Source organism: Somniosus microcephalus, chromosome 12 (genome assembly GCF_052327205.1).
Source record: "Somniosus microcephalus isolate GS21.2 chromosome 12, FLI_Smic_1.0, whole genome shotgun sequence".
NCBI lineage: Eukaryota > Metazoa > Chordata > Chondrichthyes > Squaliformes > Somniosidae > Somniosus > Somniosus microcephalus.
Window position 1 is genome coordinate 73,134,314 of NC_140998.1, and position 15,999 is coordinate 73,150,312.

Genomic DNA, 15,999 nt, shown 5'->3' on the forward strand with positions numbered 1-15,999 from the left:
CCAGCAAATCTGGCATTGATGTGAAGGATTCTTTGCATCTGGTCACATACAGTCTGAGCATTCTATTAAGGAAGTTAAGGGGGTTAACCGTAGGAGCTCATAATGTTATGAACTTGCCATTTATTGCACCCAGAACTTTTCATACTTTCACCCTCTTGGCGAGGTCACTTAATTTCTTTCTGCAATGCCTCCATGTCCTGTGGACAGTGCTGCTAGACTTTATGGTCCCAGCTACCACTTGCCATGCTCTGCATGCCAGTCCTGGATTCTTTCCTTCCATGGTGGGGAAACACAGCATTCTTCCTTTGCACCACTTCTTCCAGCAGCTCCACAATCGTCCCTTCATCAACGTAGAGTGGCTTTATGCAACCAACGCTCTTTTTTGACATCATGATGGCTTAATTCAGCCACTAATTCTTCCTCCTTGGCACATAAAATTAAAAATGAGGTCTGCTGGCAGGCAGTATGAACTGGACACAAGTGCTCTCTTGGGCTTCTCGCAGCAAGTTCCAGATTTAATCTTGCCTCAGTTAACTTTATTTTCTCTACAGACCCTCCCAAAGCCTCAAGATGCTTAAGCCCCTTTAGACAGCCAAAGAGCTTTATGGTCTGCCGCAGTGCTGTAATTTCTTGTGCCTTTATCACTGCATCCAATTGGAGGCATCAGCACTTGCCCACAGAACACCCCCCAATATTAAAATTAACCCTGTCAGGGGGCTATGCTGTGACCACGAGTGCTCAGTTTTCCATTGTTCACTGTGCCCAGATGATTCAGCGCACCTGGGTACAGACCCAGTAAAATGTCCCCTAATGTTTCTCTTGTGGTGACACGCCACCACTGGACACAATCCGCTCACGGCGGTACGGACAGTTTAAGCAGACGCCCCCAACCGGGGGCCCTTTCCTCCAGCAACTTGTTTCCCACAGGGACAGGCTGCCGGGAGCACTTCCTGTCTGGGGAGTATTTAAGTCAGGCGCGGGCTCTTCCAGTTCCTGTTTTGCCATGAGGCTGAAATAAAAAGCTGTTCTGTTTTACTAGCTCTGGTCTCGACTCCCACGTTTGCCGCGGTATCTCAACACTGGTGACCCCGACGCTCAGGACGAATCCTAAGCTAGCATAGCGGATACAAACGCAGTCACGGTTAAATTACCAGACTTTTGGGAAAACTTGGCCGAAGCCTGGTTCGTTCAAGCCGAGTCCAGATTCCGGCTGAAAGGCATCACAGGCGACACCATGAAGTACGACTACCTCGTCTCCTCGCTCACGTACGCTACCGTCCCCAAAGTTTGGGCAGCGCTGCAGGACCCACCACAGACTGGCAAGTACGAACATCTGAAGGCTGCGCTCCTTAAAAAATTTCAAACGTCCTCTTACCAGCGCCACTGCCAACTCCTTGACCTCCCCGGTCTCGGTGACGCTTCACCATCAGACCTGCTTTCCCACATGCTGTCCCTCGCGGACGACAAGCCCCCCGGCGCCCTCTTTCGCACGCTTTTCATTCGGCAACTTCCCGCCAGCATCCGCCCGCTCATTGTGGAGTCCGGCTCCACAGACCTGAATGACATAGCAGAAAAGTCCGACCGGCTGCTCTCTGCACAGTCCGCGCGCGACGTCACGCCCGACCTCGCGGCAACGACCACGCGGTCTCCCCGGCCCACCAGGCCCGCCCGCCCTACCACTCCGGGCCACTGTTACTACCACACCCGTTTTGGCACTAAGGCCCAATGCTGCACGCCACCGTGTACCTTCAATTTCCCCCCCGCACCGGCCCCCGCAATGGCCGTGGGGCAAAAGGGGCCTCTACTGTACGTCACTGATGACAGAACCAACCGCCGATTTCTGTGCGACACAGGGGCCCAGCACAGCATCACCCCCGCCTCCGCCCTCGAAATCCAACGCGGCACACGAGGTATCACGCTGGCCGCCGCCAATGGCTCGGACATCCGCACATATGGCACCCGCATGGTCACGCTCGACCTTGCGGGCCGCCGCTACCGCTGGGAGTTCCTCACCGCCGAGGTCCTCTGCCCACTCATCGGCGCCGACTTCCTACGCGCCCACGGCCTCCTTGTCGACATTCCGAGGCGCCGCCTCGTCGACACCAACACTATGGCCACCATACCCGGCGCCTTTACCCCGGACCGTTCGGCCGGCCTGATGACCTACTGCCTCGCCAGGGCCGTGGACGACTACTCGGCACTCCTAGCCGAGTTTCCCGCCCTCACCAACCCAACATTTTTGGCCAAAGCCGCCAAATACGGGGTGGAGCACTATATCCCCACCACCGGCCCTCCAGTTTCTGCCCACACCCGCAGGCTCAACCCGGCCAAGCTGGAAATCACGCGGGCCGAGTTCACCACCATGGAACAACTCGGCATCATCCGCCGCTCCAGCAGCCCCTGGGCCTCGCCCCTCCACATCGCCCGTAAGCCTGGCGGAGGCTGGCGCCCCTGTGGGGACTACCGCCGCCTTAACGACGCCACCACCCCCGACCGATACCCGGTGCCTCACATCCAGGACTTCTCGGCCCGACTGGCCGGACGAACCGTCTTTTCCAAAGTCGACCTGGTGCGCGGTTACCACCAAGTCCCCGTACACCCCGCGGACATCCCCAAAATGGCCGTCATCACCCCATTCGGCCTGTTCGAGTTCCTGAGGATGCCCTTCGGCCTCAAGAATGCAGCCCAGGCTTTCCAGCGCCTTACGGACTCGATCCTGCGGGACCTGAACTTCCTATTCGTCTATCTAGACGACATTCTCGTGGCCAGCTCCTCCAAACAGGAACACCTCGAACACCTTCGCGTCCTGTTCGGGCGCCTAGCCCAACACGGGCTCATCCTCAGCCCGGCGAAGTGCCAATTCGGCCTAACCGAGATCGATTTTCTCGGTCACCACATCACCCCTGCTGGGGCCGTCCCCCTGCCCAACAAGGTGCAGGCCGTCCAGCAGTTCCCCCACCCCACAACCATCAAGGGCCTCCAGGAGTTCCTCGGGATGGTGAACTTCTACAACAGGTTCATCCCCAGAGCTGCAGCCCTCATGAAGCCCCTATACGACTCCCTCCGAGGTAAATCCGGCAAGATGGCCGTAGCCTGGACCACTGACACGTCAGCCGCCTTCGACGCCACCAAAAACGCGCTCGTCGACGCCACTCTGCTCGCGCACCCGAGGGCCGACGCCCGGGTTGCGCTCACCACCGACGCCTCCGACCACGCGGTCGGGCCCATGTTCGAGCAGTGGGTTAATGGCGCGTGGCAGCCACTTACCTTCTACAGCCGCCAACTGCGCCCCCCGGAGGTCAAATACTCCACTTTCGACCGCGAGCTTCTCGCGCTCCACCTGTCGGTCCGCCATTTCAGGTTCCTCCTGGAAGGACGCCCCTTCACCGCGTACGTGGACCACAAGCCACTCACATACGCGATGGCCAAGCACACCGAACCCTGGTCCGCTCGGCAGCAACGCCAGCTCGCGGCCGTGTCCGAGTTTACCACGGACATCCAGCACGTCTCCGGTAGAGACAACGTTGTCGCCGACTGCCTTTCCCATCCCGCCATCTGCGCGAATCACCTCACGGTCGACTACGTGCTACTAGCAGCAGCCCAGCTCACGGACCCAGACCTCCTCTCGGCGGCTACCAGCCTGCCAGGGCTACGCCTAGCCAAGGTCGCGCACGGGCCCGAAGCCACGGCAGTTACTTGCGACATCACACTCAGCCAACCCAGGCCGGTCGTCCCTGAAACCTGGCGCCGCCGCGTCTTCGACGCGCTCCACGGGCTCTCCCACCCGGGTTCCCGCGCGTCCGTCAAACTCCTCTCCCAGCGTTTCGTCTGGCGCGGCCTCAGCAGCGATGTTCGGACTTGGGCCACCTCCTGCCTCGCCTGCCAACGGGCTAAGGTACAACGGCATACAAAAGCACCCCTGGGAGACTTCAAGGTACCCAGCCGCCGCTTCAACCACGTACACGTCGACATCGTTGGGCCCCTGCCGCCATCGCAAGGCCAGACTTATCTCCTCACGATGGTCGACCGCTACACACGCTGGCCTGAGGCAGTGCCGCTGACCTCCACCACCACAGCCGACATCGCCAGGGCGTTCGTTAACACCTGGGTAGCGAGGTTCGGCGTACCGGCCGACATAACCTCCGACAGAGGCACCCAGTTCACCTCCGAACTCTGGACAGCCACAGCACGCAACCTCGGTGTGACGCTCCACCGAACCACGGCGTACCACCCGCAGGCCAACGGGCTTTGTGAACGCTTCCACCGGTCACTCAAGGCCTCACTCCGTGCCAGCCTGCAGGACAGTACCTGGACTGACCGCCTACCGTGGGTACTACTAGGCCTACGCACCGCGGTCAAAGAAGACCTCCAGTCCTCGGCAGCAGAGTTAGTCTACGGACAACCACTGCGCGTCCCAGGCGAATTCCTTCCGGAGGCTACCACGCCTTGGTCGGCCGACCAGCAGCGGCTCAACTTTTTCTCTTCCGCTCAGCAGTTCGCCCCACTTCCGGTCAACCGACACGGCGAACTCGCACCTCACGTTCCGCCAAATTTACAGCAGGCGCGCTTCGTCTTCATGCGACACGACGCGCACTGCGGACCCCTGCGACCCCCGTACGACGGACCGTACGAAGTACTACAAACCGGGGACAAGGTCTTCAAGCTGCGACTCGGCGGCAGGGTCGAGACAGTCTCCATCGACCGGCTCAAACCAGCACACACAGAACCAGGGGAACAGGTCCCCGTGGCCCGGCCTCCAACTAGAGACCGTCCAGCAAGCCAGCACAGCCGGCGGCGAACCACCAGGCCCCGCCAACTAGACTGGCGATCACGCAGAGCCGCTGCGGCAGAACCATCAGACCACCGTCACGACTCGTCCACTCCTCCTAAGCGGATTCTGGGGGGAGCTCTGTGGCGACACGCCACCACTGGACACAATCCGCTCACGGCGGTACGGACAGTTTAAGCAGACGCCCCCAACCGGGGGCCCTTTCCTCCAGCAACTTGTTTCCCACAGGGACAGGCTGCCGGGAGCACTTCCTGTCTGGGGAGTATTTAAGTCAGGCGCGGGCTCTTCCAGTTCCTGTTTTGCCATGAGGCTGAAATAAAAAGCTGTTCTGTTTTACTAGCTCTGGTCTCGACTCCCACGTTTGCCGCGGTATCTCAACACTCTCCAGTATTTGCTTGGTTGTTTTTCAAAATTATTTGAAGAAAATCTAGTGGTCAAATTTAAAAGCTTTACTTCATGTTAAAGCTACGTTGAGTGTTTTTTTTGTGGAATACCAGCCTCCAAAGGTGTTCCAAGCTTCTACAAGGTCAAGGTTGTGGAGACACCCGACCTAGAAAGTCCCTGTCCCTGTCCCATCGTGTTCCTGGGCCTCTTAACTGATATGTGGAGGCTGTACACCTTACAAGGCCTCACATTTTATTTAATCCAACTGTAAATGTACAAAATATGGTGCCCAACAGATTATTGCTACATGATCTCTAAGGATACATTTATACTGACCTACTGGGCTGAGAGCAATAGCTGTAGTTTAGGCTCCAGCCAGGCAAAACTTGTTTACATTTGTTGGTTCCTGTTTGGCTAGAACTTTAGCTGTCCTGTTTAGAAGGGAGCTTTGCATATGCCTTGACAAATGCATGCACAGAGCTGTCTCCCAGAAGTTAGAAATTTAAATGTTTAGACATCGTACGCACTTTGCCAACCAGGTTCACCACCACAATGAACTTGCACTCCATGTGGTATCAAACTGAAACAGTGTCAGATGACCATCTCCAGCTAGTCTGCTTCACTCCAGAATCAGGTCAATGCCTGACTCCTGGTTTATACTGCCAGTTTATCTTTCAGTTGGAAAATGAAATTGCTTCATACCAGCATAAACCTGCACGCTAAAGGTCTCCAACAGATCTGTAAAAAAAAAGTGTAACAGACCATGAATTATAGTTATGGTGTACAGTACTAGGAGATGTGATTTTCCACGTTTTCTGTTTTTGTACAGATCTTCTATCTACCTCAAGACTGCCCCACTTCTGTCAACTGATTCTTAAAATTGGAAACTTTCTCAACTATGTATGTATATTATGAATGTTATGAAAATCATTAATTTTTGCGGTACTTTTCAGAACACTTTTTCATAACGACAAACCAAAGTTATTAACTAATCAGAAAATATACACTGAACATTCCTGCATAAATTGGGCCATGCTATTAAAGTTTGGATTTTCCAATTATTTACAAAAAGCCAAATAATTTCTTGTTTTCAAAATTGCCTATCAATCAATTAAAAAAAAATACACTGGTGCTGAAATTCCCAACTTTGTGCACTGCCATACAAGTGCATAGTGGGTGCAGAGGGAGCAAACAACCTGGGACAGAGCTCTTCCACCTAGTGTGCATTTAGATACATTGCCCCACCTTTCCCATGGACCTGCACAGGAAATTCATGTTCAAGCTTGATAAAACATGAAATAAACATTTGACCCCATATACCTTTAAATGAGTACATCCTTTTTATTTGGACCTGCTGGCTAGAATTTCTATTGGTCTAACTCCGCTTTCTCCCTGCTCAAGGACAAAGCTACATTTGCAGCTATGTGTAATTATTCAAATGAGCTGGAGCAGAAATTTGCAATAATCAGTGCACTGTGCCAGAGGGCGTAAATAAACTTCAATTGCACCAGTAGCAGGATTTGAGTCCCATTGTTACAAAACGATGGTTTACACAAGAGAGTGTACAAGTGTGACAATTACTAATTTTCACTAAACTAACACTGATTTGCTGAAGCACGGGAGTAGAGTGACATGTTCTTCTGTGATCATTAATAGAAAGTTGCAAAAAGCAGAATACATTGTTTAGTGTGTTCACCACATCTTTTTCTGGTATCAGGGCAGTGCCACAGGAAATGCAAATGGGTTCAAAATAAACACTCTACTTAAACTGAAAGAGACAAAAGCAAGCCAGCCACGAATTACGCTGCTGCACTATGCTGTGGAGGTACAGTCGCATTTCATGTTATGAATCAGATATCTTTAGATATTTTGCAACCCAAGTGTTACACTGTATTTTTCACTTGGTTCCTTATAACAGGAGGTTGAAAAATCCCATCCAGACCTTCTAAATCTTCCTGATGACCTGAAATCAGTATCAAAAGCAGCAAGGTAGGAATTTTAAGTTGTCATCTTGAAATGACTGTAGGTCCACAGTACCTTTAGCACACAACATATAACTACGTTCAATGCACTAAATTTTGCTTAAACGGTGTGGTAGCAGTATGCACTAGAGGTCCAACCACAAGAGTATCTTCACCGCACAGACTGCAGCAGTTCAAGAAGGCGGCTCACCTCTTCTCGAGGGCAATTAGGGATGGGCAATAAACGCTGGCCTGGGCAATAAACGCTGGCCTTGCCAGTGACGCCCGCATCCCAGGAACGAATAAAGAAAAAAGCCGCAAGACTCAGATTTGTGTACAACCAGTTCTTGATTTCAGACATTCAATCAAAGGGTAATGTGATATTTTATTCCAAACCTAAATTGCCTCCCCCCTCCTCCCTAATGTATCAAACATTATTTCCGAATTGGAAGACCAGACAGTTAACCCGCTTCTAAATTTTTGGTAATGTCACTCCATATTTATAGGAATGGTGGCATAGTGGTAATGTTACTGAGCTAGTAATCCCGAGGCCTGGACTAAGTAATCCCGAGGCAAGAGTTCAAATCCCACCATGGCAGCTGGTGAATTTAAATTCAGTTAATTAAATAAATCTGGGATAAAGCCTAGTATCAATAATGGTGACCATGAAACTACCGGATTGTCATAAAAACCCATCTGGTTCACTAATGTCCTTTTAGAGAAGGACATCTGCTGTCCTTGCCTAGTCTGGCCTATATGTGACGCCAGACCCACAGCAAGGTGGTTGACTCTTTACTGTCTTCTGAATGGCCTAGCAAGCCACTCAAAGGCCATTAGGGATGGGCAATAAATGCAGGTCTTGCCACATCCCATGAACGAATAAAAATAAATAAATAAATAAATTTCCAGCTACCACCCTCGCACTGTATAGGACTAACCACCCTATCGGCTGGTATAAAGATGATTACGGTCATGGAAGGAGTGTTCAGGTCACGGCCTTTCAGACTGTTAATCAGTCTATGAATACTTCCACTACTTCACACTGTTCTCCAAAGTGTGAAGATACCACAGCAACAACTAATCAGGAGATGTATAACAGTAGCCCAGGGTAATTTTTCATCCCTCCCTTTGAGGAAACACCTGGCTTCCATTCAGTGCTGCCAATAATGTTAACACCGATAATTTGCCATGGGGAAATCGTAGGTGTAAATCTGTGTCCTATTATCTCATGGTACAAAGCACTGCAATTTGCTGCAATTGAACAAAATTTCAAATATGATGCAGATCTTCAGGGACTACAGCAGTGTCGTACTAAAAATAATGAACTAAAATAACATACTAAAAAGATTAACCTTGTATTTTGAGTCTTTATAAATGGATACTTGTCAATTTATGCATGTTGTTATTGATTCCTATGTGTACACAGCACACACAGATCTTTATAATATTTGACTGGTTTCTCTTTAGTATTAAAATTGACTTCATCCAGTCTGAAGTAAGCAGACTTTCACAGCGCTTGGGGAAGATCAGCGATGACATTGCATCATCTCTAGATGATGTAAAATTACAATTCAGAAATCCAATTCAAGTAAGTGAAAATACAATTGCAAGTTAAATTTCTCAAAATCACATTTGTGGCATTCCACTATTAACAAGAATTAATTGGCAGCAAGGTCTCATTATATCTGAGGAGCTCAAGAGTCTTCTGAAGGCTATAGAGTGCGAAAGAAAACACATGGCTGAATATTTCTGTGAAGATCAAAATACGTTTTCACTGGATGAATTGTTCATCACAATCAAAACATTCCGAGAACTGTTCTTGCAAGCAATCAAGGTAATAAGTAACCAAAATTGTAATCTGGCACAAAAAGTGACAAAATGGCTTACTTGCCTTAGAACTGCACTTTTCCACACTTAAGTAACTCTCTCCGATTCTGGCTGTAGGACAATAATGAAAGAAAAGAACAGACAGCAAAAGTGAAGAAAAGAGAACAACAACTTGCAATGCAAGAAGCAAAAGGGAAAAAGGAACCAAATGAATGCATCAGTAAGTTTAGAGACAATAGTACAGGCTTTATATTAACAAATTTATTCATAAAATTTAAGGTTTAGCTATGTTTTATTCTTAAATAAACAATTAACTTTTAGGCCCCAAAAAGATGCAGGCCAATGTTTCTGGACGGCTGGATTGTGCTAGTTAGGAACCTCTGCCACTGACCGTGCCAGTGTGGTCAGGGGGAGGTTCCCTGATTTACATGTCCCCGAGGCCGCACCATTATGAGTGCACCTTGTGTACCCACCTCCCCCCACAAGCAAGAATAAGTGGGCCGCTGCTGCTGTCAGAGGTGGGTGCCAGGTTCCTCCTCCCTAGAAAGATAATTTAATGGCTTTTATCACATTTTATTTTGTAAGGATGCCAATATAAGGGAAGAAGAAAATTGTGCCTTCAGGCCAAGGTCCAGACCAGTGACTTTTTGCAATCTTAGTGCGAGAGAGTGTTTCTGTAATCTCCGATGACCTGCAATATTAGTTGACATGAATATCAATGCTGGCCTTTGGTCAGATGCAGTTTATTTGAGGGTGGAAGGAATGGGGGAGATGTTGGACATAACTTTTAATGCAGAGATTATTCAGCTGAAGCGCTCCTCAATGAGTTGTTGCCAAAGAGCTCTGACAAAAGTTGTAGCTCTCCCACATTCTTGCCATCCTCTGTCATCAACGTCCTCTCCCTCATCAAGCTGAAGGTCCTTGTCCTTGTCCAATGGTGTCCCCATTGCAGAGCTAAAGTTATGCAGCATTTAGCAAACCACTATCATACGGGACATTCTTTGTGCACTGAATTACAGAGAGCCACCAGACCTATAAAGGCAGCAGAATTGTTGCTTGAGGACTTGAATGGTATGTCATGAGAGCTTTAGTTGACCCATAGATCTGATTGTAGCACAGTTCCACAGCCAAATGTGCAGGAGATAACCCTTTGCCCCTAAGCAGACAGGCCTCTCACTTGTTGTATAAAAGTATTATATAGCCGCCTCTTCTTTCAACCAGAAAACTCTATCAATGTTATATTTCATGGCACTAATACTGTCAAAGTAGTTTTACTACTGCTTGTTGAAAAACTCAAACTGTTGTATTATTTTTTATCAGGGCAATATAATTAAATTTTGGATTGTATTTCTTGACTTCTTCCTGCTTTTTACAACCTTTATGCTTGAAGCCGAAGATAAAGATGATATAAAGTCTGAAATTAATGATGTGAGTTTAACCTTCAAAGGACACATAATAATTTGCACTTTCTTTGCTTTTCAATTCACAAATCATTAGCAAAACAAGATGGGAACAATATCATTGAGAAACTTCTATTTGATATGAGAAAAGGTTTTCACCAGAAAAGGAATTTTACAAGCGGATGCAAAAGAGAATTTGCTCCGAAACGTTCTGCTACTGAAATATTGAACGATCAGATAGAATCGGGTAAGACTGCCTCAGAGTTTGTTTTGTCACAAACCATTGCAAACAACTGCAAGATGCATTCGTGTGGAACCTTTTTTAATGTTGCATGTAACTAAATATTATATTGGTTTCCCAAAGAAATGCCCCTTGGTATACTGAACAATATTGCAGAGTGTACACGAGCGTGCCTAGAAAACAAAAATATGAAATTCTTCCTTAGCAATTTTTTCCTCCCCTGATAATATCAAGATCAAGAACTTGCTAGTTGGACACTCCTGGATGTGATCCCATACCGTAGCACTCAGCTAAATTGGGTGTTCAAGCTCTCCCTGTACTTTTGCTTTCTCAGCATGCATTAGAATTTTCACAGTACAGGTGGCAAACTGTGTCTCTTCAAAGTGTAAAAGGATTTATCAGCTTCTTTGTCTCACTGAGTGATTTGAAAACCAGCGGGAGAATTCATTTTCAGAGTTTTTTCTTGGGTAAGCTCACATTCAACAGTTATGAACTCCTTCGCAGGGGATTTCCTAGGTGGCTCTCTTAATTGGCCATCATAACTTTGGTGGAATATCAGCGGAAACCCCATTTATGTGGCTACCACCAAAGTCAAGGCGGCTCATCGGGAGAATCCCCGAGGATATTCTTGACACTTAAATCTATTATGATCTTACTTCATAGACAGAGCCTGGTTGAGAAACAATGGGTGATGAACAAATAACTCTACACTGCCTCTGCTAACAAATCCAAAATGATTCTTTATAGATTGTCTGTGCTTGGACAGTAACAATATATATTTATTTATCAATGATTTCAAACTTACCTGCAAGATCAATTTGAATTATTTGATAAGGACTTTGCTGATTATTTTTTTCTGCAAGTTCATTGGTTCTCCTGATTAGCCAGTCATAGCAAACCCATCCTGTCTTCATTGCAGTTCCTAATGTAGTTTTGGACGTTTGTCTTATACATAGAAGTACATTAGAGTTACAGCAAAGATACAGATCATTCAGCCCATCCAGTCCATGTTGGTGTTTACCCTCCACACAAGCAAATAGGTTTAATCACATTTGTCCACCCGGTTCCCATATCCCTTCAACCCCTTTTCTTTCATCCAACTATCCACTCTAATCTTGAATGTTGACATAGTTTTTGCCTCAAACATTAACTGTGGAAGTGAATTCCACAGCCTCACAACTCTGTGTAAAAAGGTTTCTATTGCCATCTGTTCTAAATCTTCTACATTTATTCCATGGCCCCTTGTTCGTGACTCAACTATTAGAAACAGTCTGCTTTTATCTACATTGTCCAATCCTTTAACAATTTTAAACCATTCTATCATATTTCCCCATAATTTGAAAAAGTCCCACTTTTTGAAGTCTTTCTTCATATTTGTATTACTTCATACCAGACTCTGGACTATAAGATACAACCTAGAATTCCATTAGCTTTTTTAAACTGCCTTATTATCAACCCGAGGTGTTGCCTTTAATCTCCTGTGAACCTGTACCCACAAGTCCCTCTGCTCTTCCGTTGCACTGAGCCTACTTCCATTCAGAATATAATTACTGCTGTTATTTGTTTTACCAAAGTGCATCACCTCACACTTACTGACTTTGAATTTAATCTCCCACTTTTTAGCCCATTCCATCATCTTATCAATATCCCTTTGCAGATTACTTTGGTTTTCTAAAGAATTAACTATACCTTCTAATTTGGTATCATCTGTAATTTTTTGACACCATTCCTTCTAGGCCTATATCCAAATCATTGATATACACAGTGAACAGAAATGGCCCCAGAACTGGACCCTGTGGGTCACTACTACCTACTTCCAATCATTCTGAACAACTGTCTTTAACTCCTATTCTCTATTTTCTCCCTTCTAACCAATTTCTAATCAAATTTGCTATCCTCCCCCTAATTCCATCCATGTTAATCTTCTTTAGTAATCTCCCGTGTGGTACCTTGTCACAGGCTTTTCTAAAGTCCATGTACATTACATTTACTGCATTTCCCCCCATCTACCATGTCTTACCTGGGTTAGCAAGTTGTGAGGAGGACACAAAGGACAGGATTTTCATTGGGCCGTGGAGGCGGGATTGGAGGCGTGTGGGGGGTTAAAATCGCGAAATTGGGGGGCGCGAACCCAACCCGCCACCATGCCAGCAGTTTCAAAGGAGGCAGATACCCGACCTGTGCTGGGAGCCGCCTCCCCGAGGCGGGAAGGGGATTAGTGCCAATTAACTACCTGTTAACAGGTAGTTAACAGGCAGTTTTTAGCCTAATCCCTATTTTTATTCCTGAAGTGTGGGATTCCCGATGGCTCCAAACCACGCCAAGTTAGCAAGGCGGACCGTCGGGCTGAAGGGCTTGGAGGGTTCGAGATGTCCGGTGTTCAGGTGAGTGATGGGTGCATGAGTGCAGAGTTAAGTGTGTTTGGTGTGTGTAAAGTGTTTAAAGAAGTTTAATTACCTTTACATACTTTTACAGCCTTCCTTCCTTCAGGTCTCGGGAGTCCCTCATCTCACCAGCACAGAAAGCAGAATGGCCGCAAGCTGTCAAATGTTGCAGCATTCAGCTTTCTGTTCTGGAAAGATCTCTAAATCAGCCTGAAAGGAAGGAATTAACTTAGTGTACAGATTGTCAGTGTTTGACAGCTTCAAAGAGCTGTCAAACGCTGATATTTCATCTGTCAAAAGCTCTTGACAGATGAAATGTCAATCTGTGACGTCACCTGTTACCGGGTGGCCCTTAATTGGCCTGCTGAGCCCGCTGGGCGGGCTCAACAAGGTCAATGAAGTGAAAATCGAGTGGGTTGGCCACAACTCGATGGAGGCGGGACTACAACCCCGAAAGTTGTAGTCCCGCCTCCTACACGCCTCCAGTGTCAAAATCCAGCCCTTTAACAAGTCTGCAAAGGGATATAGATAGGTTAAGTGAGTGGGCAAAAATTTGGCAGATGAAGTATAATGTGGGAAAATGTGAGGTTATCCATTTTGGAAGGAAGAATGAAAAAGCAAATTATTATTTAAATGGAGTGAGACTATAAAATGCTGCAGTACAAAGGGATCTGGTGGTCCTAGTACATGAAACACAAGAAGTTAGCATGCAGGTACAGCAAGTAATTAGGAAGGCTAATGGAATGTTGGCCTTTATTGCAAGGGGTATGGAGTATAAAAGTAGGGAAGTTTTGATGCAACTTTACAGGGCGCTGGTGAGACTGCACCTGGAGTACTGCGTACAGTTTTGGTCTCCATATTTAAGGAAGGATATACTTACATTGGAGACAGTGCAGAGAAGGTTCACTAGGTTGATTCCTGGGATACATGTTAGAGCAGAAAGAAACGTTACAAGTAATTATCTGATATGATGCTATATTTTTCTATGTTTGAACCTTTTCTATGATCTCCCACCCCTGCAATATTAGGGGCGGCTTGGACCTCACCACCTCATGCTCGGAAATGTTTATTCCTGAATTTTGAGGCCAAAGTCTCTTCCTGACAATACAACCTGTCCCTTAATAGAGATAGCACCTAAACAATAGCTCAGGAAGCAGTAGCCCCAGGATTTTGACCCTGATCTGTATCCTGATCGGGGATGGAGGGGGTTTGGGGTTTGGCAGGGGGAAGAGAGGATCAGGGCCGGCCTCAGCATCATCGGTGGATTGGGGAGGGCGGGGAGGCCTTGTGGTGGGGCCTCCAATCGTGGGGGGTAGGTTAGTTAGGGACCCCGGATCCAGGAGGTCGGTGTAAAGCCACTCACCTCCTGGGTGCAGCAGTCCCCACCCCGGTTTAGCTGCCGAGTTTCACGTATTGTGTGAAACCCATCCACATGCAGTTATCATATTTAAATTGACATTCTGCCCCTGGGAATGAGTTTGTTGCCCACCCCCCGTCCCGCCCCCATCGGGATGAGGTCGGGAATCCCATTTTTAACAATTTAACTGCCCCACGTTCCAAACCCACCCGTTTTTTTAGGGAAAAATTACGGCCTTAAGGAAAGCTAAGAGCGAATTCAAAAAAACATCAGAAGGAACAGTAAAGTATTTTACATGTACATCAGTAAAAGGAGAATTATTAAAACCAATGTGGGACCTCATAAGAGAGAACTGTCAATTTTTAGATGATGATCAAAAAAAGAGGGGAGGTATTTAATATGTATTTCACATCGCTCTTTGGTAAAGAGAAGGGTATCGGAGAGATTGAGAATCCTGAAGTGATTGTGAGGTGAGTGATACTTTGATGGAAAGAAGGAACATTTTAGATAAGTTAGCTAAGCTAAAGGAAAACAAAGGACCAGGGCCCAACAGGATACATCCGATGATTCTGAGGGAGGAAATTGCAGAGGTCCTAGGAATTATATTTCAGGACTCTTGAGTGTGGATGTGTGCTGGAGAACTGGAGAGTGACCAATGTCGTACCCATTGTTAAAAAAGGGAGACACAGCTAACCTGGGTAATTGTAGGCCAGTTAGTTTAACATCTTGAGGCAGGGAAGATTTTAAAGTCTTTAATTAAGGATGAAATTACCACTTATCTGGAGAAAGAAAAAATAGTTAGAAGTAGCCAGCACTTCTACAATTTCTTGATTTATCCATTTTTCCTGTAACAAATACTTCAGAAAGCTTAAACATTTATTCTAAACCATTTAAACTCTGCTGTTTCACATTTCTGATATTTGACAACATTTTTCATTTCAAAACAGATGACTGCTCTGGAACTGCGAGTAATTAGTATCCAAAAAGTACCGTATATTACAAGGTAGGCATAAAAGTGTTACTCCTCTTAATTCTTCACCTAATTCAAAGTATCTGATCATTCATTTTTTGTGCCATTAAATTCCCACTTTGCTGTGTTATTTACCTTCCTTAATTCAAATTAATAATTTAAAACATTTTGTGCAAAAAATTACTTTGAGATATCAGGACAAAGGAATTACTAGTTATATATGAGGACTCACATTCCATAATAATACTCACAGGAGCAGAAACAACATAACAACGTGCATTGCAGCTCCTGTTTATACCTACATACCAGCACCAAGCCTCACACTTCAGATCAATCGGCAATACTCTTGTAGGTAGATATATGGGCCGTATTTTCCGATGCCTACAGGTGTGTACGCGCTGTGTACACACCCGTAAGGACATCGGAAATGCCGGTTTCACGTGCTGAAAACCGGTATTTCTGATCTGTCAATCGGACGCCTGCCCTAGAGAAGGGCCTCTGCGGGCGGATAGTTCCGCTTTCTGCAGAACCTCCGCCCGCAGAAAACCCTTAGAAATCTTACGTAAGGCCTGCTTTTACCAGCATAAGAGCTGAAAAAAGTTTTTTTTTAATTCACTCATTTTTCATTTAAAAATACTTTTAAAAAAAGGTAAGTTTAGTTTTAGCCCTGTAAAAAAAACTTTTTG

General features: G+C 46.7%; 1 protein-coding gene across 1 annotated transcript in view; it reads left to right on the plus strand.

Moving 5' to 3' along the window:
- LOC147109298 (inverted formin-2-like) overlaps positions 1 to 15,999 on the plus strand; it is a 64,645-nt gene that overhangs the window by 44,830 nt on the left and 3,816 nt on the right. The window contains exons 13-20 of the mRNA XM_086003105.1: positions 6,003 to 6,073; positions 6,891 to 6,998; positions 7,092 to 7,162; positions 8,602 to 8,722; positions 8,804 to 8,968; positions 9,079 to 9,181; positions 10,459 to 10,608; positions 15,291 to 15,346. Coding sequence (XP_085859231.1) covers positions 6,003 to 6,073; positions 6,891 to 6,998; positions 7,092 to 7,162; positions 8,602 to 8,722; positions 8,804 to 8,968; positions 9,079 to 9,181; positions 10,459 to 10,608; positions 15,291 to 15,319 — 818 coding nt within the window. The 3' untranslated portion in view covers positions 15,320 to 15,346. The remainder of the gene's footprint in view (positions 1 to 6,002; positions 6,074 to 6,890; positions 6,999 to 7,091; positions 7,163 to 8,601; positions 8,723 to 8,803; positions 8,969 to 9,078; positions 9,182 to 10,458; positions 10,609 to 15,290; positions 15,347 to 15,999) is intronic.